At 38.7% G+C, this 23,987-nt stretch overlaps 1 protein-coding gene across 1 annotated transcript; it reads right to left on the bottom strand.

Moving 5' to 3' along the window:
• Positions 1–679: 679 nt before the first annotated feature.
• Positions 680–23,463, bottom strand: CFAP300 (cilia and flagella associated protein 300). Its single transcript, XM_030042678.1, has 7 exons — positions 23,340–23,463; positions 22,768–22,849; positions 21,044–21,116; positions 15,243–15,409; positions 12,863–13,035; positions 5,504–5,570; positions 680–1,074 (listed from the first exon to the last, which is right to left on the bottom strand). The coding sequence occupies exons 1-7, from the start codon at positions 23,447–23,449 to the stop codon at positions 943–945; spliced, it is 804 nt and encodes a 267-aa protein (XP_029898538.1). The 5' UTR covers positions 23,450–23,463; the 3' UTR covers positions 680–942.
• Between the last annotated feature and the right edge of the window lie 524 nt (positions 23,464–23,987).

Consider the following 23,987-nt stretch of genomic DNA (forward strand, 5'->3'; position numbering starts at 1 on the left):
CGGCGCCCCTCTGCCGCCTGCCGCCCGCCCGCCCTCGGCTGCCAGGGAGCGGTGCCGCCAACCAGAACTTTTTTTTTTTTTTTTTTTTTTGCCCCCCCCCCTCTCCGAACTTCTGTCCCGACTTCCAGGCGGCCGCTCCGCCAGGGGGTGGGGAGGGGCGGCCGCGCTCCCCTCCCCCGCCGGCCCGGAGGCGGGGGGCGGGAGCCCGGGCCGCCCCGCGCCGGCCGGGGAGCCGCGGCCGGGCGGGGGGCGCGCCCCCGCCCGCGGGGCGTGAGAGGGGGGCGTCGGCCCGGGCCGCCCTCCCCCGGCCGCGGCCGGCCCCCTCCCGCGGCGAGGGCAGCCGCGGGGCCGAGGCGGAGGGGCCCGGCCCTTCTCGGGGCGAGGAGGAGGCCGGGCCCGGCCCGACCGGCCCCTCGGCCCCCCGCCTCACCTGGCGGTGGCGGGGCGGCCGCGCCCGGGCCGGCCCCGGCCTCCCGGGGCTGTTACGGCGCGGGGCGAAGCGGGGGCTGGGGGCGAGGGGCAGCGGGGGGGCTGGGAGGGTCGGCCGGGCCGGGCCGGGCCGGGCCGGGCCGCCTGACTCACTTTCTCCCGATTCCGCTGCGATTTCACTGGCTCTGGAGCTTCCCCCTGCGTTTACGCGTCGTGGATCTGAAAAGCCGGTTCCTAAAGGGACGACACATCTAGAGAAATACCTTCTATTAGATTAAACGGGGCGGGGGGGCAAAACTGCCGGGAAAACAGCTTCAGGAAGTGGGGTTTTTAAATACAGAAAAACTTTTGTCATTTAACCACATAGTAACATCGACGTGAACGTGTAGCCATTCAGAGCATGTCATCGAGGAGCACATCCTTCCTCGTAAGAAAGCGAGACAATTTCTACCTGAATTCGTGCAGAGAGAAGGCCACCCCCATCATAAAACTGGAGAACAGCCAGGTTCATAACTAGTTAGTAAATAAGCTTCCACCAAAACAGTGATACAGAACATGTACGTGTCGCTTGCAGGGATCCACGATCAAGTAGGCAAAAGTCTGTTCATGGCTTTTGCTTGAAGGGTAACATAGGCCATTATCGTCCTGAAAGGAAGTAAAAAAAAAAAAAGTATTAGCAACAACATGGATACTCATGAGAGAATTGGTAAAATCTGAATGAAATGTATCACTTTGTTCCAATTGTAACATTTTATTTCATGGCAAAACAGAACAAATAAACCATAGTTTATTTAAGCGGCATTGTGAGTCCATGAGGATCTCGACACTACAAAATGCACGGCATTCTAAATGCGTGGTTCTGTCTGCATAGTTCCAATAACCCTGAGGCAAATGTAATATTAATACAAAATGTGAAGTTAAACATGTAAGCATTTATTTACACAGTTAGAGCCTAAAATACAGATGATTAAATATCCAAGGGTCCAGTCATGTTTCCTTTGAAACAGAAAAATGTTCAGGGACTCTATGCTAATACATAAAGCTGTTCTATCAGGAATTCTTCTTCACTTAACATTTGCTAATGCATCTGTTCAGTTTCAAATATTTGCATTTAAGGAAAACCCTCATTACAGCTCTTATTAACAACTTTAAACTGTTCTTGAAAATATTTTGTGTGCCAGTCCTCAGAAAGAGTTTGGAGGGAGTCTAGGCACCTAGCTCCAAAATCCTCATTCTGAAAAAAACACGTTCAGCTGACAACCAACAGTACAAGAACTGGGCTCTTCCATTTAACATCCTAAGTCTGCACGTGTCAACAAAAGCTTCAGCATTGACAGGGCAGCACAGCTTGACACATGCTTCAAATCCAGTAGGGATCCAGAAACTAGATGGGGGGATTTTTGGAGGGTTAATTTTTTTTTTATTATTCATTCAGTCTGGTAATTGAGCATCTAAAAGATCAACAAATACGTAGCTGACACCTCCATCTCCTTTCTTTAAAAACATGTAAGGGTTTCCTCCTGCCCCCTGACACCTTTATACAACAGTTGAAGAGATGTAGGTTCTGTTCCACTTTTTTGCCTGAGGGAAATCCCTATATTACCTATATTGTCCATTTTCTGTGGGAAAATTTTAAACTCCTGACTACAGACTATTCCAGATTGAGGCACATCTCACATTCTTTTGTTGAAGCTGTCTTCCTTTCCATAAAATAATCCATCTTTTTTTTTTTTTGGACCAAGGAAACATGAAAACTGTAACCTCTTTCAGTGGTTAAGGCAGTCAGCTTAGAAGGAAAAGGTCTGTGTTCCAATTTCTGCTCCAAGGACCATTTGTGAATTTTATCCAGTAGCTGTTACTGGCACCCCATTTTCTCTCCTGTTATTTCAAAGAGGATGAACCTTCTACTATATGTTCTGGTGTCTTCCTTTGGGGGATTATTCAAGACCATAAATCTTAAATTAAGATAAGCACTACCAAAAAAAGCATTGTTTAAGACAGGTAGACATTTGATAATATTTATTCACAGCATTTTCCGATGGCAGTCAAATGTGGCAAGCTAAAAATAACATTCTATTTTTAAGCAACGCAGCATACAAGCTCTGTAGCTCTGATTTTAAGATGCCTAGCTCTCTTCAGGTGTTTTTTAGGGATACATGTGTATCAAACACTGGATTCTCAACTGCAGTAAGGAGAGCAAGCTTTAAGATTTTACAGTTCTCAGCATCACAATGCCTTTGGAGTTCGATCCAAAAATAACCTAAGCTCATACATGAAACCAAAAAAAAACCAAGAGAAGACCAACATCAAGATGTGATTGCTCATTAAACATTTTTCCCATTGCTACTGAAGGTCCCACTCCTGCAGTCCTTATTGAATCAACTGATGTCAGTAGAGGTTTTAACTGTTTAAAGGCAGTGTTAGCACACTGAACATTTGTGCAACAACTCAAGAACAAAAACGAGTTAAGTTCTGGTGATGAGGCATTCCAAGGAACTCCAGAATACACCAAACCTGGTATCAGAAAAATAATAAATATACTCTAATTAAATGAAAAGGGTCCTTAAATTTATTTTAATTAGTAAAAGAGGTCATAAACCCCCTAAAATACTTGAGCATAAAGGCTCTGGCATTTACACAGGCTTACTCTGTTTTTTAGAGCAATAGGGTGTACATACACCAATTAAGAATCATACCAATTTCATCTGCAGTGTGGACTTTGGTTCAGACATGCGGGGGTGTAATGATTGATTGACTGATGTTAGAGTAGGATAATTTTATTTTTTCTTTGTAGGAACACAGATAATCAGCTGATGATTTAAGAGTACATATGCATAGCATAATGCATAGCATAATACAGAAATAAAGATCCTGCTGAACATCTCTCAAAACTGCATCATTTAACCAACAAAGTTTTTTTTTTAATACTTTCTGAATAAACTATGCATTACAGTGATTTCTAACACTGCCATAGTTCCGGCTCAGGTGAAGAAAGTTCCAAAACACCAGTTAGCATCCAAATACTTCAGCTGTAACAACATTTCATTATGTGCAAGCCCCAAAGCTCTCAAGGGTATTTGGAGTTCAACAGAGTACTTGGTCACAAGATTGAAAATTATTTCTCTTTGATACCCAGGTCTATCGAGTCTTGATGCTAAACAGATCTACAGACATTTATAACTACACCTTGAAATATTTACATCTCTAATAGCATGCTTTTTTAGATACTGTTTCCAAAACAAGGGCTTCTTAGCCACAGCTTAGAAACCTAATAAAAAGGAAGGGATGGTTTCAGGATGATGTTACATAAAGTTTTTAATTCGTGATTCCATTTGTACTGGTGCAAATACACAAGTATATTTATTTGTCCATTTATTAATCCAGCTTGCAAAAATGTGTGTTCTTCTAGCTTCTCAACTGCTCTTCAAGTCACTTTTACCAGAACAGCTTTTTTTAAAATTTATATCAGGCTAAGAGGGGTATGTCCATTTCTTTCAGATACAAACCAAGAAAACGGCTTAAAAATTGGCAGCTCAACATTAAGATTATAATAACACACTCTACAGTTATTTACCAAATGAACTCAGAAACTAAATCTACTGCAGAAACGTAGTTATCTCCTTGAGAGAAACTTTTCATCACAAGCACAAAACATTTTTGCTCCAGTAGGTGCCCTTCCTGTAATTTCCAAGCAGAATTTAAAGAGTTTTGATCCACAGAGCCATCAAAAAATCTCAACATACCAGTTTAAGCCTTTCTCTATTCTGAGAGAAAATTCTTCAGGATGTTCTTTAATGGAAACCAGAATTTCACAATTCTCCTTCACCTCAAAATTTTCAGAATGTGCAGTAAAGCCCAATTTTCCCCCAAGGCTACAGGGAGGATAGCCTGCTCTGTATTTACACTGGATCATCTTTTGTCCATCCACTATTTTGTTTTCAAAAAGTTGCCAAAGTTTGTCTTTTTTTCTTTTCTTGTTTTTTAATACTGATGATATTTAATGTATGGCAAAGACAGTTAGGGGAGCTCTTAAATATCATGCATCTACCTAAACATAGAAATCTGCAAAGTTCACATCAATCATTCGATTCAGAGATGGGGAGGAAACTAATAACAGAAAAACATCAAGTTATCAAGGTTTTGCTTTTTTATTTTATTTTTATTACTGTCTGCAGCCTAGTAGAAAGGTAAATTTTGATACACCCATAAAGTGCTTATTTTCAAAAACCTTTCAAAACCCTTTTATGAATCACACATAGTACCTAAAAGATGATGACCCACAGATAAACAAATGGGCTATTGGCAACTTACAGGGAGGTTTGTGCAGTCTGAAATGACATCAGCTAGTTCTTTTGAAAGTGGCTATATTATCTGACATTTAATTATTACATATTCTGGTTACTCAAGAAGAATTTGGAGTAGTTCATCCTACTATAACAATTAAATGACAGATATGCTGAATCTAGTAAACATGCAGCCAGTTCTCAAACTTATCTTGATGGTAAGTGTATGATTTTGCAAGAGAAACAGATAAGAATGAGACTTGACAAGGGAGGGGAAAAGAGGTTAGCAGTCATCTCACCACCCCAGCCTTTTTGTATAGTAAACTTCCTTGCAGTCTGTACAGAAACAGATGCAATACAAGCTATTCAGAAAGTTTCTAGCAACATTTCTAAAACCAGAACTATACAAAGTCAAGAGTGGATTCTTAATCCTTACTGCTATCTTAAGTAGATCTAAAACCAGAATTATTCAAGCCTAAAGATATGTTTTTTTCATAAACTAGTTTCTGGATGACTACTATGACTTCAAGTGTAATTGAGTAAAACTATTTTTAGTGAGCTATCAAATAAAACTTTAGTTGGTGGTTACTGATGAAGAGTTAGTAAAGAGGACAAGAAAGCAGGATGAGACCAGGGAAAGAGTTCATGAATAAAAAATTACAACAACTATGGAAAAATAGCCCTTTAAAATGGAATATTATGCATTCTTTGTGTAAATGTCAATTCATTATTTTCATGTTATGCATATTACCTCAAAACAAATCCTGTACTAAAAAATCATTAATACTTACATATGCAGACACTCTGAAGACTGTAGAAATTATAGATATTTCTTTTGTTTCAGGATTCTTTTGAACACTGAAATACAGGGGAATAATACATACTTAATATGTACAGTAAGCACTGATTATTAGAATCCTTCATTTAATAAATACTTTTATAACATATACACTGTGTTCTCACTCAAATTTGATCAAGTTGAAATTAATAGTATTGGGTTTGTGTGGCAAGGTTTTGGTAGCAGGGAGGGTACAGGGGTGGCTTCTGTGAGAAGACACCAGCAGCTTCCCCCATGTCTGACAGAGCCAATGCCAGCCGGCTCCAAAATGGACCCTCCACTGGCCAAGGCTGAGCCCATCAGTGACGGTGGTAGCTCCTCTGGGTTAGCAGATTTAAGAAGGGGAAAAAAAAAACCTGCTCAGTTGCAGCTGGGAGAGAGGAGCAAGAACATGTGAGAAGGAACTATGCAGACACTAAGTGAAGAAAGGAAAGGGAGGAGGTGCTCCAGGCACCGGAGCAGAGATTCCCCTGCAGCCCGTGGGGAAGACCATGGTGAGGCAGGCTGTCCCCCTGCAGCCCAGGGAGGTCCACGGGGGAGCAGATCTCCACCTGCAGCCCGGGGAGGACCCCACGCCAGAGCAGGTGGGTGCCTGAAGGAGGCTGTGACCCTGTGGGAAGCCCGCGCTGGAGCAGGTTTGCTGGCAGGGACTGTGACCCCGTGGGGGACCCACACTGGAGCAGTCTGTGCCTGAAGGACTGCAGCCCGGGGAAGGCAGCCACACTGGAGCAGTTCATGAAGAACTGCAGCCTGTGGGAAGGACCCACGTTGGAGAAGTTCATGGAGGACTGTCTCCCATGGGAAGGACCCCACGCTGGAGCAGGGGAAGAGTGTGAGGAGTCCTGGCCCTGAGGAGGAAGGAGCAGCAGAAACAACGTGTGGTGAACTGACCCCAACCCCCATTCCCCGTCCCCCTGCGCTGCTGGGTGAAGGGGAGCTAGAGAATTCAGGAGTGGAGTTCAGCTGGGAAGGAGGGAGGGGTGGGGGAAAATGTTTTAAGACTTAGCTTTTATTTCTCATTATCCTACTCTGATTTGATTGGCAATAAATTAAACTAATTTCCCCAAGTTGAGTCTGTTTTGCCTGTGACAGTAATTGGTGAGTGATCTCTCCCTGTCCTTATCTCAACCCATGTGCCTTTCATTATATTTTCTCTCCCCTGTCCAGCTGAGGAGGGGAGTGATAGAGCAGGCTTTGGTGGGCAGCCGGCGTCCAGCCAGGGTCAACTCACCACAAACTCATGTCACATTGATCATGAAAAGGTACGTTGACCACAGATAACGTGGTCATTTTACTGAAAACTATTGAACGTATCTAGTCATCTGAGTTCATTTTCCTGTTTCCAGCTACTAAATCACAGCAATATTACCAAGGCCTATATGACTCCAATATAAAGTTTGCATTTTGATAGCTATGAAAAGTAATTCAGCTAAACATTTTGTAAAAATTTTTTCATATATTCTTTGAGAAAAAAAACTGTGAAGTAAAGTGCACCTTAATACAGAGTACAAGAAGCAACAGCAGTACTGGTGAAGAAATACAGACTTTAGCTCATTTTTAATTACTATATAATTATAGTATAGGTTCATTTTTCCTCCTTTGGAATGTTGTATATATAGACAGCTATGCAACTTAGGATGACATTAGTTCTGCATTTTTACATGTATCTAGGCTGTGTTTGTTGTGAAGACTGCCATTTCTTTCATCACAGTTACTAATAACACTAAGATATTATTGCAAAGCATCCAGGCATCTCAACATATTTTGAATTTAAGTATTTTCAAATCTGTCATTTTTCCTCAGGTCTGCTTTAAGTGATGCTTACATTTCTTCATAAATTAGATCATGTAACTTCTATTATTTTATCTAATCTCACAGATTCCTATTTACATTAACTCACTGTGGAGCAGTTAAGCCTTATAAATTCCATACTTATACAGTTCCAAGAAATGCATAGCTCAAAACCTGCCTTGTCACAAACAGGTTCAGTTCCCTGGAAAGGTCCCAATATAGCCAAGTTGCTAGAGGATGTGTGTTAAACACAGCCCAGTTGTACACCGCACCAGCTCCAAGCTGTCTGTGACAGCAGTCCCCTATTACCACTGCTTTCGCAAAGCTTCTTTTTATAAGAACAAACAAACCCCAAATCAACCAACATAATCTTTGTTGATTCAGTCTCTCCAACCAATAAAAGAAATTGACTTTCCGATTAACTGATTTCATCTGTAGAGTAATGACACAGTCATGTATGAATTAAGCCTATAGTGTGAAGTTGATCTTTCCTGTGGTGAGTCAGTAACGAGGCTTTCTCAGATTTTTTTGTTGCAGCTGACATGTTGATATACTCAACAGTGGATTAAGACAGCATTGCTGAAACTGGTACTGGCCCCAGTTGTCTGCCTTACCACCCCTCTAGAGATTACTGCCTTCCCAGCAGGGACAGCTCAACTGGTTCATGACTCAGCTTCTGAACCACTGCAGTTTACAGACTAGCATATTAAGATAAACTAACATGGATGTCAGTTTATGCTAATGTACCGGGCTGTAAACTGCAGCAGTTCAGAAACTGTTTAACCATCTCTGCTGAAAGAGTGACAATTTTCAGAATGAGCTATAGAGGGTTAGTGGGGTGAGCGCTTTCTACCACATATCACCACCTCCTAAAGCTACAGTTGTATTTAAGTTATTCTGGCTTCATATTCTTGTGTCTGAAAACAATGCTTTCAGTTTCTGGTTTCTTAATTTTTATGTTATATATGTCTAGGATACCAAAGTAAGGGGTGACAGAGGGTAAGCCTTCCTATTTATTCCACTGCCTTGAGAAATATTCCCCTTGTGGTTAGCTTCCTGTAAGTCATTTGTCAGACTGAGTGTTTATTTCTAGTACTTTGGTTAATTTTTAAGGCAAAATAATACATCTGCCAAAATTGGATGAGATTCTTCCCTTGCCAACTTGAAAGAAACCAGGAGGTTGCCTTTGACAAGCTCATTTGCTCTATTTATTTTTTTGTTTTTCCTAAAAGGTTTTAGAAAAAACTACATTCTCTTCTTGAAGAGGATAGTATTTCCTTAAAAATAGTCTTAATACCCCTATTTGTTCTTTCAAATTGTTAACTTCTAAACTATTCATTTAATATGGTAGTTCCTTCATCTTTTTAATGTGCATCTATTCTTTTTTTATGAAAAGCAACCTTCCTCATCATCTCTCAATTCACTTTGGGTTGTATTTATATCCTAACCTTACTGGCAATATTTTATTAGCCTTTCCAAACATTAAAAGAACAACTCAAGGCTTTCACATAAATTCGTGTTATATGGGGGAAAGGGCATGGCAATGGCAAAGAAGAAAGGAGAAGAGAACAATGACTACAAGATACTACAGCAGCTGTCACCGTGGAGAGACACTGTCAGAAAAATCAGGGGTTAAGTATAGAAGACAAGGTTTATCAACAAAGATTCATAGATTATATTTTAATTAACAAGTTTTTGTCATGTAAATGTATTCTTTAACTAAACCAAAAATACTACAACAAGGATTTTGAAATTATTTAGGTTACACAGGATGTGACACTTAATGCTAAAATTTTGGATGGATTCAACTGGTCACAGACTAATTACTGCTGGTTTAGTAACAGACAACAAGTTGTGCATTAATTCATTAGGAAGCAATTATTAATCTTTTTACAAAGGAGAAAATGTCAGCCATTTAATAGTTGTATTTGGAAGTCCCTAGCTGTGCTTGTAAAATATCTAGAGCAGTTAATTTCAAAAGATTATTGCGTTCTCTGATAATAAAGCAATATACATGGAAATGCTTTAATGAAATGAAATCTCAAACCTTTTGACACTAGTTTGAACACTAGTGCCTTGGAGTTAGAACTCAGGAAAGGCCAGAAGAAAGGCTATAGGAAAGTGGGGAAAAGCTCATAAGAGGTCTGCCACTCCTGGCACTAAAGGGACTTTTGTGGAACTCTTCATGGCAAGGCTCTTTTCCATAAGAAAAACTGTTACAGGACCAAAGAGTGGTGGTTTACACCTCTACAAGCATATCATGATTAGACTAAGTTCATCTGTGGAGGCTAGTTTTTCAATGCACATCAGATAGCAGCTAATAATTATTGTACTATCCATTTGGTTTTCACCAAGCGTTCTGAGCCCTCAAGACATAAAAATTAAAGCTTAAGAAGAGTACAGTTTACAGAATTCTTTAATACCACAAAAAGTTTTTAATATCACTTTACAAAGAGTAGAAAGTATCCAATGCGACTGCAGTCCAAGATGAAAAGAAACCAGACAGAGGATAGCAGTCTAGAAAAGAAGAATTTAAGGAATATTTGATATTCAACAGGAATTTGAAGGTGAACTGGTTGGTAAACAGAATTTAAGAGACCACTACTCTCATTAGCAATTGTTTACTGAAAATAAGAGGCCATAAGAAAGTAATTTTCATTGCTTTATGTTCTGGTGTAATTTATGCAAAAATGAAGTAAGTAACACAGTGCACAGCATGGACTAGAAACTAGAAATTAAGTCAAGACTGTGGCATGAGTATCCCTCTTCAGTGCTGCATTGCTTATCCTTTCAGTGGCTTTTTCTGTCTTAAGATGGTGGTAACAAAACAGCAACATCATTTTGGATAAACTGGGGGTGGGGGGAAATGAGACAAAGTAGGAGACAACTATGATTATGAAGGGGGATGGAAAGTCTGAAATGTCAAGATCAAAAGCTTTCTCATGGGACTGACAGAGAACTTAATATCAGAGGAGCAAGGTAAAAGATTTAGTTAAATTATTAGTTTCTTTTTCAACTGCTAGTCAGTGTTAATGCCAGCTCCACTGGCAATGAGAAACCAGAAGACATTTACAGGCACAGAAATGGAGAGACACATGGTAGATAAATATTGAAGATCAGTTATGTCACATGACTGAGTAGATGTACTTCAAAACTTTGGAGGATAGAAAGCAAGCTGCCAACTGGAAAAAAAAACCAAACAAAACAAAAACCCACCCAAACACCAAAAAACAGAGGAATGGATCTTGAAAGGTTTTCTCCTGATATTGTATAAAGGACAGAAGTAGCACACAAGAGAAAAATCACAGGAACATATAAAGGGTCAATAGGGAACAGGTTGAGGCTATAGAAAAAGCAAACCTTGAAAGCAGGATGAAATTGTGGGGAAGATTTTGGCAGCTTTTTTTTTTTTTTTCAAGTAACAAGAACTACTTGACATCGTTATCAAATTTTACAGCAGGAAAAGGAAAAAGAAGGGGAAAAGGTTTAAGGAGATAGGAAGGTAAAGAAAAGGAGTGGCTTAGAACAAAACTTGAAAATGTTTAGCAGAAAACGACTCAACAGCAAAGGAAAGCAATAAAGTGAAGGAACTGATTGGATCTGTGCTTTGTCCTAGGTCAATTCAACAACACAAGAGCAGAAGCAGCTGTAGTCAATGCAGAGTCAACTAAGGCCAAGGATTAAGGTAACAAACAGCTTGTTTCAAGTGCAGAGTGAACAATTTAAAAGAAAAGGGAGGGTAGAGCTGAAGCAGTGATGGATCCCTTTATGTCATATTCTCTATTTCTGAAGAACCCACTTGATTTCCATCTACATATGATATGAAAATAACAAAACTAATCACACTAATAAGAAAGCTCTGGTGACTAATCACAGTATTCAAATTAATACATGCAGCAATCTAAGTTAATTATTTCTAAAAAATCTTCTTGGAATATTGATAACGCTCAATTTCTCTGTTTCAGTGGTTTCTCTAAAAGTATCAACTGTTCTACTGCTACTTTAATAATTTATTTTAGATGACTCTGAGAAACAGCACATGACTAAATCAACTTGCACCCTGAAAAGTGCTGACCATTAGAAAATCTGAAAGCTGCTTAGGAGTTATTAAAGATTTATAAGCTTCTTTGGTTAAGTATTAAAAAAAATTCCCAAAACCAGCCAAATATTTTGTTTTAAATATTTTGTTTGGATATAGCAATCTATACACAAGTGCTATACAAGTAAAGAAATATTCAGGTGTTTAAGAATCACTGGGTCTAATCCTTTCACTGTATCTTTGTTCAGACATATAAATTTTACTCTTAAATTTATCCAAAGACATTTTAAGAACAGACAATGATGAATACATCTTACATGATTTTTCACCTAATATGCTTGTGTATAACCTTAAAATAGGACTCAATTGGTCATCACACCATTCCAAATAGAACTGAGAAGGAAGAAAAATATCAGTTCCTACTTTAAGCAATTTGAAGCCTTTGTAGTGTACATTGTAGTGCATTACTTAGTATCCACATTATCAGAGTTCTTTTACTATCTCTCATTTCAGAGGTCTGCAATTGTTTTCCATTGTTCAGGCTAATATTGTTCTTTATACTACCCCACAAATACTTATTATGAGTGGCAAAGTATAATATAATATAAAATTTTGGTAATATTATTGATGATCTTCATATTCCCATTAGCTTAACTAGGAATGAGTCTTTGCATAACCGAAAACTACATTCCATTTCCCACTAACCAGGAAATAAGAAATTTTGTCAATTGGAGAAGTCAGCATATGGACAAATCAAAACAGGGCAAAAAATTGCCTGTTTTTTCTGAATTTGAACCTCTGATCAATCACCTCTAATCTCAAGAAAAAAAAGACATAAAATTCCAAATTATTCCATACACCAGACCTGGCAAAAATGTGTGTTAGTCCACTGCATCTTGTTAACAGCCAGATTCTCTCACCCTTAGCTTTATGCTGTGAGAAGTGTATTTGTGGAATTAAGAATGCCAAAATCCAACTGTATTTAAAAAAAAAATAATCAGCTGGAATAAAATACATACAGAACTAAAAATTACAACTGAAGTACTTCAATTTTTAAATCCTAAGCCAAAAGCAGCTTGAAAGTAGTCCAACTATACATCCAAGACTTAATTGTTGATATTTTATCAATGACACTGGCAACACAATCTGGTTCCAGAGCCATGCCATGTTTTCAGTAGACGATTACAGAAACAAAAATCTTTAAAATGGGAGTGAATTATAAAACATCAATGTCCATATATGTAGTATAAAAAAAGTTTTTATGTGGGACAGATGCCATTAAAATTGCATATATTTTTCCATTGAACTATTACCATTGTTACATGGTTTTTTGATAGTTGAAGACAAATAAGCATGCAGATTGATCAAATAACAGCCCCATTTTTGAAGCAGTAACGAGCAATAAATTTATACAATAAATTGACACAAAGTATCTATGCACAGCACATACATATACAATTGTATAAAACAGAAAACACTTACCTCACCAAGTCTTTATATAAAGCTTTTGTAGTTTCTAAGTATGGGCCAACTACATCTTCAAACTGGCAAAGAGTTCCTCCAATGCAAAGATGCTTAAAAAGACAGAATAGAAATTCCTTGCGATCCAGTTGACTGAATAAGTCATAATGGTCTGAATCTTCAAGAAGCAAGACCTTGCGGAACAAGAAAATAACAAAGAAGTTGAATAGATGAAAATTTCTTATTTGAAATTAAGTTTATAAACAATGGAACTACTTTGCGGTATGTCACACAGAGTTTACATCCAATGCATCTTCCAATGATGCAATTATGTTCAAAATTTATAGATACAATATAAAGCAGAATCACTGTCAGCTTTGTGCCCACAAGACATAAGGGAAGATTTTTCAAGAGTCTTGTTATTCACTGGTTAATTGCTCATCATGCTAATGAAATAATCAATAATCTGAAAATAATCGAGCTATATTTGGCATGTCAATCACTGGCAATTAGTTTGTCTTTGGTAACATTGCCTACATTTGCTTTTTTACTTTAAGTTTTCACAGTTATCTCACATTTGTAAAGGAATCCCAAGGATCTCCCAGATGAGATGCCTCAAACGCACATCATTCTTTACTGCAGACTCTAGTGAGCCTTTATCTGCAGCCTGGATTAACCAGACAGGCTATCCAGCTGCCTCCATGCGTCCCACCTGCTTTTTGCTGCAATATTATGTGAACACAGAGGACTTGCTAGATTAGTTCCAACACTGCACACTGTAAGGGTGGACAGGAATTGTAACTCAGTATGGCTACAAGATGTTTAAGTCACATCAGCCAAACTGCAGATGCCAACTCAGGCAAACTGGTCAAAGCTACACATGAACTTACCGCTCTCTGGCCCTCTTTATAACATTACTACACAACCTGAGTAAAAAGGGGTCAGGGCAGCAACTGTTGTTGATGGCCACCTCATACGTATCCCACCCCCTTCTTGGTTGAAACAAGAGAAGACCTGACAGGTAGGAAAGAAACATGGTGGTTTGCAGCTGAGGGCCACCCTCCAACACCAGCAGACAGACAGTTTGCTGCCCCCTACAGTCTACTGTCCTAGGGCGCTGACTAATTTAATGTGAAGATTTGACATCATTCCTGGAAGATTTTGACTCTTAATTCTTTCTGCCATCTTAGGTTGTACGAGTAGGAATCACGTTCATTTCAAACAAATGTGAATCCTTCAACTTGTAAATGCAGACACACACATCCCTTCCAAGGGAAGGAAACTGGAGAGACTGAAACCCCAATGATTCCTTATTTTAAATGATGCCTGTCACTTTCCTACATCAAATATACTTAATTTTCAGAAAAAAATTCACACGCACCCAGCTTATAAATAAATACATAGTATTTTGAACTGCTAGGCTACAAACCACATCTGAAATTCAAACATGAGCTGGAGTTCTCTCGTTTTCCCAGAACTTTACAAGACAGACCAGTATTTCAGGCCACATCCTGTAACCAGTGTCACTGGTTCAAATACATTGCCTTCAAAGGGTTTGCCAAGTGCAAATGAGTGCAACTCTATAATTATTAAGTACTTATGTTGATTATATATACAAGGAAGAGCAAAATCCAGTTCTCCCACACTATGCTTTGCTAATGCTAAACAAACATAAGTTAAAAAAAATGTTTTAGTTTATGAAGCTTCAAAAGAAACACAGTGAAGACATATGTTAATTAAGAAGGTAGCACTGTCAGAGAGATTCTTTTTCAGAATAATCTGCTCTCTGACACCTCCACTGGGGTACAACAAACAGTTTTTTACCTTGCAGGCCTGTTCAGGAGTTATATTTAGTCCTTTTCCAGTGTTACACTGAAAAATAGTTTCCCTTTTCATAGTTTCCTCTCCTTGGTTTCAGTGAAAATACATGAAGATGACTTTCCTTAAATGCCTTCACATATGATATGGTCAGCATTCCCGGCTAGGATGTAGCTATTGACTACATTCAATTTCTTCAACTACCTGGCAGGTTGGATGAACCCACAGCTCTGGGCAGGACCTTTCCATTGGCACCACTTGTTTTCCCCTCCTAGGCAAATGAGTAGCTGCATTTCCACACCCCCCGCCCCAAGCACTGACTACCTGAGACAAGGGTGGGTAGAAGAAGGTTTTACCTTTTTCTCCCACCTGAAAAGGAAAGAGGGCCCATCTGGAAAACAGCCATTGCTTTCACACATTCAGGCACTGCAGTACCTCAGTCATTGCTATCACATGGCTATTGATGCCCATTTTTTACCATGGAAAGCATGTATTGTCAGAAAAAAAAATACTGAAAAATGTGTCCTTATGGTACCTAATAGAGTATGAAAAATCATAAGAAATTATTCATTGCTATACTGACCTTCCTTAATTCATCAGAGATGAGAATATCATCATAATAGTCATCATAACATTTCACAATATCTCCAGTTTCTCTCACAACTCCTTCAGAGTATAACCGATCAAAAAATGACATGGAAATCTCTGTACAGGGCACCACTGTAGCTTCAATTTTTGTCACTCTGGAACCTGCAATATAGAGGAAGGCTTCACTCCAAGTCTCTTGCAATAAATAAAATAGGAGAATTTCCATGAACTAATGGTTTTACAGTAATTTGTAATTCGATACAGTGTGGAAATAATCAACTTTTCTAAATGGTTGTGTGGCATATTCTTTAAAAAAATACAGTTCACAAACTCAAAGACTCAATCCCACAGTCCCTCAAAAAACAAAGAAAGCTAGGAAAGAAACAAGCATAAAGAAAACATTAAATTCATCTGAATGCTACCCTCCATTACGGCTCGTGTCTGCTCCCCCTGTTGGTAATACTATCAACAGAAACAAGTAATAGATGAAACACCCTGGTGAACTTAACATCATGTTAGGTCACACCCTTAGAAAATCATATTCCACAGCTTAAGCCTGAAAGAATCTGAGAACAAATACCAAATTTGGCGTGATGAGGTACTAAAGTCAATAGCTGCTAACAGCAGCCCACAAAGTAAAAACCAAAATGAACACAGCCCTGATGAATTTTTGGTTTCTTAAGTATTATATCTGAACTTTCTGAAAAGTTATTTTGTAGCTGCTGTAAGCTTTACTAACCAGTTATTTCAGAAGTGCTATTCTAGCACTTCCTGTATGAATCTGGAATATTATCTCTATAATCATTAAGTGCAGAGTACATTTTTCTACAATTTTTATGTTTTCTGTGCTTGCAAGTTATCCAAGGCCTGATCCTGTTGCTCATAGACATCTAGTGCCATTTGAGATGCCCTACAGTATTTTCCTTAATGAAGTATCAGTCCATAAGGGCACATATCTTCTCTATATACAGTGTTACATCTACAAATCTGTATGTGTGGTGTTAGATAAATTATGGCATCTCAAATAGCATTATACTCCATGTTTAAGAAGCTTTGGACTCAGTCCAGTTCCATCTGCTCTCTACGGTCCAAGTGTTCAGACCAAATGTTAGAACATATTCTTTACTCATCTCCAAGTCCCCCTGAACACCTTTCAAATTGCTTCTGAACAGGAGAGGGGAGGAGAGCACAAGTGAGCATGAGCATGTGTGAGCATGCAACACAAAGGCAATGTGTCTTGGCAGAGATAATATTCACAGCTTTCCATGAGTTACTCTTATCTTTTCTCCTCTGTAGGTTCCCTTGATGGGAGATTGGTCAACACCATCACAATGTCAAAAGGCTTTTGACCATACAATTAAAGATAAAATTAAGTGGTGTCCTGACAAACAGACCTAAAGGATCGCTAAAGACTAGTATTTAGGAAATGTCCAGATTTCACTCTAGATGACAGTATTTCAGGAACAGAAACATGCCAAAAAGGGATGTATGAACCACAATGCTTCCAAGAGCACCTATCATTTCATTCTGATCCTAATCTTTGCAAGTGTAGCATAACCTAAAATTTCTCTTGCCCCCACACTTCCAAAAAGTCCTTGGGATTTCTCCCATATACGAGCATTTTGCTATCTAAACCCAGGTAAAATGTAATACCTACCTGATCAACACTAAGAAAAAAATTAAAGAGAAGTTACAAGTTGATGGCTTGAAGATGTGTCTACTTAAGATAAAAATACTGGCATGAAATTTTATAATTATTTTCTTGGGCCAATGTGATGTAAAGAGAATCAGCTATAGAGAAAAGTGCAGCATTTAATTGCTTGGCTTCACATCTACAGCTATGGTTATGAAAAAGGGTACCTTTTAGTAAAGAAAAAAGGTTTAGGAAATTCTCTTACCTGTCCACATAGTGACTATCAAAAAATAATCAAATTATGTAACCAAAATCACAAGTCTCAGAAAACATATTTTACAGCTTCACAACCTAAGAAAAAAATCAAACTGATTTTTATTTATTTATTTATTCATTTATGCTTCCTCCCACCCCTCACCTCCAGACTCCTCTAACTTCTAATTCTCCAGCTTCCTTTCACAGGGATAGAATTTAAATCAGTCTCTAACAGAAATTATTTTGTAAAGACCTATGAATCAAAAACTGAGTCAACACCAATAACAATCAGATGTTAAATGACTTGAGAAAAAAGAAACATCTTACAGTTTCCCAGTTATTGAGCTCAAAGTATAAGAAATTGAGCTATTTATAGGCCTTCAAATTGTTATGCTTTTATTGGGGGGGGGGGGTGAGGAAAGGAGACACACTTCTGCTCTGAAACAAGATCTTATGAAAACTTTCATGAGGAAAAAAAAAAATCAAGAATTTTGTAACCTGTTCAGTAGTTCAGAAAACCAAACTATAAATGGAAAAGTTTAAATATACTGGAAGCTCCTATTCTCCATTTGAGAGGTGAGATTTGAAATTGGAGATTCAGAATTTCCTGGAAAAGAGTGACCAGTTTTAATAACACTGTAAAAGTGAGCAATAAAATAGGAAGAAGAAATGCCTTGACAACTCTGCAAGTCGAAAACAAAGAGCTGAAAAGTACTGAAGCAGATTAAGCTTCTTAGAACAGCTAGCTCCGCAATATCTATAATGTGCTACCAATATACTTTTAAAAGAACACTTTGCATATCTAGCATGGGGTAGATAAACCCCAGATTAGGTATACCTAGAATTCCTCCAAAGTTTAAGAAAGATTTTTACCTCAGGGAAACATTTTACAACTTACCATTTACAAAACAGTTTATATAGAACTTACATAATACAAGTTCAGTGCTCTGTACTAAACCGATGGTATTTCAAAAGTAAAAGGTGCAGGTTGATGATTTATAGGTTCAAATAACATCTAAAATTTTTGCAAATTATAACCTATAACAGTAGTCTAAAAAATTGGTGATTTAAGATTACTTTCCAGATTTTTAAAGCCCATTCCAAAGACAGCAATTGTTAGAGCTTCACGTATATATGGCAACTCAAGAATCTTTCTTAAGCAAATACTGAATTTTTATTTACACAAAGACAGTAACCCTATCCCTTTGAAGATAACTTTTCAAGTGTTAATTGAGCTTAAACAGATACAGTCCTGCCTCTCCAAGACTGCTGACAGGTGCAAGGCCAGTAATGTGTCCAAGGAAAAACTACTATTTAGTTTTAATCGCAGCTATTTAAAAATACAAGTCTCAAGACATAAGTTGGTATGCATCAAATTTTGCTGCTTCTATTTTAGAAATATGAGAGTAACAGGTGAAAGGGGAGCTTAAAGTACATGACAGAACTATCAGGTACTCTGCTATGCAGCCGCCAAGAGGGGAAAAAAATACTCCTACTACAACAGGCAAAAAATTGTGGTGTGAGAATAGGTAATTAAGTACCTGCATGATCAGATGAAGCAGACTAGAGAATATCCTTGTGTACTGTTTACCTAAAATGTTATATTTCAAGTAATGTTAAAGCTGGAGTCCTTGAGATGATGTACTATTGTGGGATGCTACCAGGAATCCCAACACGTGGGGGAGCTGAGAAGAGAGGTACATGTTGCATTCCTTGGGGACCCCATGTTTTATGCCACCTTTTGATCTAACAGATGGAGACTGAGGATATTACGATCTGATAATATTAAGGTGAGGATGAAAAGCAGTCAAGAGAAGAAAAAAAAAGATTAGACACAGGAAAAAACCAAAGTAATAAAGAACTTTTAGAAACAGATTTTAGGAAAAGGAGATACACAAGTAAGAGAGAAGAGGTAGAGATAAATATGAAAGTGAAACCATGCCCACTGAATTAAAAAGAAAAATAAATTCCTAATGACAAAGTAAAAGGGGACCACGCCCTGGAAAAAGACAAAAGGATTATGAAAACAAACTCTCTCATAAAGTAATATTATATTGATGTTTTATATAATGCTGACATTTTTTTTGTAGGTCCATATATACTTTCAGCCCAAGCTCATGGCAGGGAGGAGAAGGGAGGTTTTTAAGAATCTATCTAAACCCCACTTATATTATGCATCCAAAATATCTCCCCTCTGAAAAAAAGCCCTATTTGCAAGAGAATGAATATGGTATTCAAATCAACCTAGATTATGTAATTTTCTTCATATTTTCTAAAAAGAAAAATAAGCCCATTTCCAGTATTTTCTTTCAAGAACAGGAACTTGTTTTTAAAAGAGTTACTCCACAGTGATAAGTAAATGATATATCTGGCTTAATATATTGGCATGTCTGAAGAAGAAAATACTAGAAGATCATTTTTTACCTTCTCCCACTCAAAGCTAATTCTTACTATATTTTCAAAAAATGCACATGAAGACTAAGTATAGAAAAATGTGCCAACATTCCTCACCAAAAATAGGCAAAGAATGGAAGATGAAATTTTAAGAGCAAATGGGGTATACCAGCTGTTCAGGATTTAGAAAGGGAACCCTTCCAGTCCTTGGAACAAAATGCATTACTTCTGTGCTGAGAAAGACCGAGCAGAATAAGGAGTTAAGCTGGGATACTTGGCAAGTGACCCTCTGCTCTTAACACAAGGTATGTAACCTACTGACCTTCACTACAGGGACTGGCAAGTCACAGGCTAGACTGATAGCCTAAAAAAATTCTTGCCTAGAGCAGGAAAAGGTTTACTCATGGTTCAAAATATATTTATTTTCTTTTTGCTTGCCAGAGTGAAAAAGAGGTACCTGAAGGGGAACTGGAGATATTTTTTGCATCTTATATATTCCAATTGTTTTAACAGCCAGATACAGTGTTTGGAAAATGGATTTTGCTGACAAAAAGGTGGCCATGTCTAGTGTCATTGTATATAGTGGGGAAAATGTATGCCAATTCCAGAGAGTTGAAATAGAAAAGTTAGAAAATTCCCAAAGCTCCATTAAATATTTACACACAGTAAAGTATATGCAGACAAATGAAGAGAACTGAGGACTTCCCACAAGCCCCTTTTAAAATATTCCTATTAAGGAAAGTCACTTAGTGATATCAGAGTTCACATTATGCATAAAATCCCATTACATTATCACATGCAATTTTCATGAAAATTTGCGTGTCATTTACAAAATCAAAAATACAATTTCAAAGTGGTGCCATAAAATCATGTGCTATTTGCTTTTGGTCTTTCTCCTTTAGTGTCTCATCTCCATCTACAGACATAAGTGTTATAAACAGTTAATGACATGGCAAAAAACTAGAAGTCAACCTCATGCCATGATTGCAACTAGAGCAACCTATCACATGGCTCTCTTTCTGCACCTAGATCACTTTTGTTGTGCAGATAGCATATTTACACAAGCTTGGGGGTGTGCTCTATCTAATCTTCTGCTCTCTCAACTTTAATGTGTAACAGAGCAATAATCTCAGATCTGTCCTAAGCTGGTTGCATCTATAGAAGAGTGTCTTTCTCCAAATATCTGAATAAGGTAGTACTATAATTCCACAATTAATGCAGTTGATTATGTCTGGATACACGATCAGGTCAACTGGATGTTTAAAACACTTCTAGTAGCTTGGTTTATGGATCGACACAGGGGTCAAGGAAAAAAAAGTATAAAATATGACAATTTAGTAACAAACTACATAAGAATCTTTTCTTATTATTTAGTAAAAGAAGTAATTCTTTAAGCTATTTCAACCAGATGAAGATACACATATATGAACTGTCATTATTACAAAATGGTAACTTAGAGGAAAATAGTTACGACACAGACTTTTTTATTTAAGATTAATTTATTCTAAATTTACCCAGTGTAGTCCATTGTCCCGAAGCTGAGAGCAACTTTAAACTGGAGTTCACATTTTGGTCATTAAAAAATGCCTATAATATTCAAATAAGAGAATACAAGTTAATGAAATGAAACATAAAATCATCCTTTATAATGTCTTGGATACTTTCAAAGTAAATTATAAGGATCCAATTAGTAAGTAGATTCTGTATGATCTTTCAGTTTGGATACTAAATATCACACCACTAAATACATGTTACGTAGCCAGCGTCTTTTATATATTCAAGATACCTTCATGTACATATTTTTATATGCAGTATTAAGGTTTTACAGTAAAGCACTTTTAGTCCAAGAACACACAAATAGGATGTATGAAATCCTTGGAGGTACAGAAAATGGAAGAATAGATGAAACAATTCTATCTCTGCATGCAATGTTGTTGAAATAAAAGATGGAATGCTACGTATGATTGTAAAATTTACATTTTGTAAATAAATTTGAAGCTTGGAGAAGTGTAAAGACACACAAAAATTATTAAACAGATACAGAAGAAATCCATAAGTTATTGAAGGGATGGAGAAGATGTTTCACAGTAAGATTTGAAGTATTCAATCTTATTGATTCATCAGTTTAAAAAAGGAGACATCCATAGTAATATTGGTAGCTGACAAGTTTAAATGATAGATAAGCCAATTAAGAAAACCCACACTTATGTATATGTATACAAGCATAGTGAATAATCATTGATGAAGCTGCTAAGAAAATGATGGATTTTTCAGTCTTTGCATCACCAAATCTCTTACCGCCTCTCTGGAATACAGAGAGATCAGGCTATATAATATAATGGTCCCTTTGTTCTCAATTAATTCACAGCTACTCGGAGTTCATAATTTCATAGTGATATTTTTACATTTTTAATTCAAAAGAGACAAGCATTGAGAAGGTAATGCATATTTTGTAAACTTCAATCATTTGAAATGTTTATCAGTGGGAGATGAAATATTGGTATATTTCTGTGTGAATTTCTTCAAAATACAAAGAGGCTGAATTCTTTATCCAGGATAACAATATAAAGTAGACATAAAACCAATCAACGAGTTGTTTTCAAAACAACAGATGTAAAAACAACACTGTTTTTAAAACCGAATTTTTTTTTTTTTCTGTCTGCAAATAGATGAACAGATTTGACTTTGCAGACAACAAAAGTGGAGGACACAAAATCAGGAAAAGACTTGAGTCTCAAAAAGCTTAGAGCCCAAAACTCCAGTATAACGCAATGGTATCCAATGAATTTTAAAATCTTGTATTTTCACATATATGGTGCATATGCACGTCTAATTGCACAGTGTATTTCCTGTGACAAAGCAGTAATAGCTGTGAGCAAGAGTACCAACTGCATGTACACTCTTTAAAGTCTCCCCCTGGGTGGACTTTCCAACATTAAATGTGGTGGCCAAGATCAGCATCCAGTTCAGATTCCCACTCTTGGGAATCCTGGATGACTAAATTGTTCCTTCTTGAAGAAGAGTAACATTAGTACAGACTGAAATATTTTTACTGGACAATACCGTTAACCCACAAAGTAAGACTTGAGCACCACACCTAAATCACCTGCTTTCAAGGAGACAGCAAACAGGCGAAGAGGATGCTAACACTGCTACAATGTTTGCCATTATGCAGTTTTCCAATAGCTATAATTTCATGGAAAAAAGTCAACTTAAAATATAAAGGACTTAGAACTACCATAACAAATTCATCCTTTTGATAGGGCTTAAACTGCTGGTCAAAACTGAACGCTTGTGCTGTCATCCTGCCTTGCATGGACCTGAAATGGAAAAAGGGAGATTAAATATTCTGCAGACATACTAGGTACTTACTTGCTCTGCAATTTTGCCTAGGTACACTACATAAAGTCCTATTCTGACCAATAATTATACTTTTTTTTTTTTTCATTCTCACTTACAACCGCCTCCCACCCTTCCTGGGAGGGGTGGGGAAGCACAACGGCTGCTCAAGCAGCATCAGAGCAACGCTGAGAAGCTGAAATAGGTGTTGGCTAACTCTGGAAGACAAGGATAAATGCCGTGCACCTCAGAACAAGCGTTTTACGTGCCTGAAAAATACTGAGGAGACTTCCAGTTAAGCGGGTGAGGTGAGACAGACACGGACTCGCCGCCACTTCAGAGCGGGAGCCCCGAGGGCGCCGTGACGGCCGCAGCCCTCAGCACCGCCCGCCCTTTCCCTCCCGCCCGCCTCTCATCGCTCCCCGCCGCCCCCGGCGAGGCGCCTCTCGCAGCGGGATTTCCCCCTCCCACCATTTGAGGAGTCGGTCCCGGACGTCCCTGTCCTCCAAGCAGGGGAAAGCTTTCTGGGGCAGGGAGCGGAAAACGAAGCCCGCCGCGCAGCGCCGATCCCCGGCGGACATCTTCCAGGGCCGGCGGCGGCTCGGCGGTTGCCGTGGAAACGGCGCCGCGCGGGCGGTGCTCTGCCGGCGCGCTCCCGCCGCGGGGCTCGGCCCCGCTCACCAGCGTTCCGCCGCCCGGCGGGGCCGCCGCTCGCCGCCTCCCGGTGAGGGCCGCGAGACACCGCCGTCCCCCTTCTGACAGGATTTCTTTGATTTTTACCTATACAATCCCCTAATTAAACATCAGTCTTCTCCCTCCTCCCCTCCGCTCCAGTCTATGCCCCGGGAAAACTCAGGCTTGCCGACGGAGAGCCTGGCAGACCGGCACGCAAAGGCAGGGACTACCGTTGCTGGCTTAATTAATGCCACCCCCAATAACATAACGCCAAAACGAATTATGAGAAGTGCAAAGTTATGAATTATGAAGCTCTGATGAATCAGGGCTGCTTCTTGCTTCCCAGGGTGTTGATCCATTTGGGAATAGCGAGGCCCAAGCTCTTCCCAGTGGAAAATTTAAGGAAAGTACATCGTTACTTAAGGAAGCTATTTTTAAAAGTCC

The sequence above is a fragment of the Aquila chrysaetos genome, chromosome 19 (assembly GCF_900496995.4).
Source record: "Aquila chrysaetos chrysaetos chromosome 19, bAquChr1.4, whole genome shotgun sequence".
Classification (NCBI taxonomy): domain Eukaryota; kingdom Metazoa; phylum Chordata; class Aves; order Accipitriformes; family Accipitridae; genus Aquila; species Aquila chrysaetos.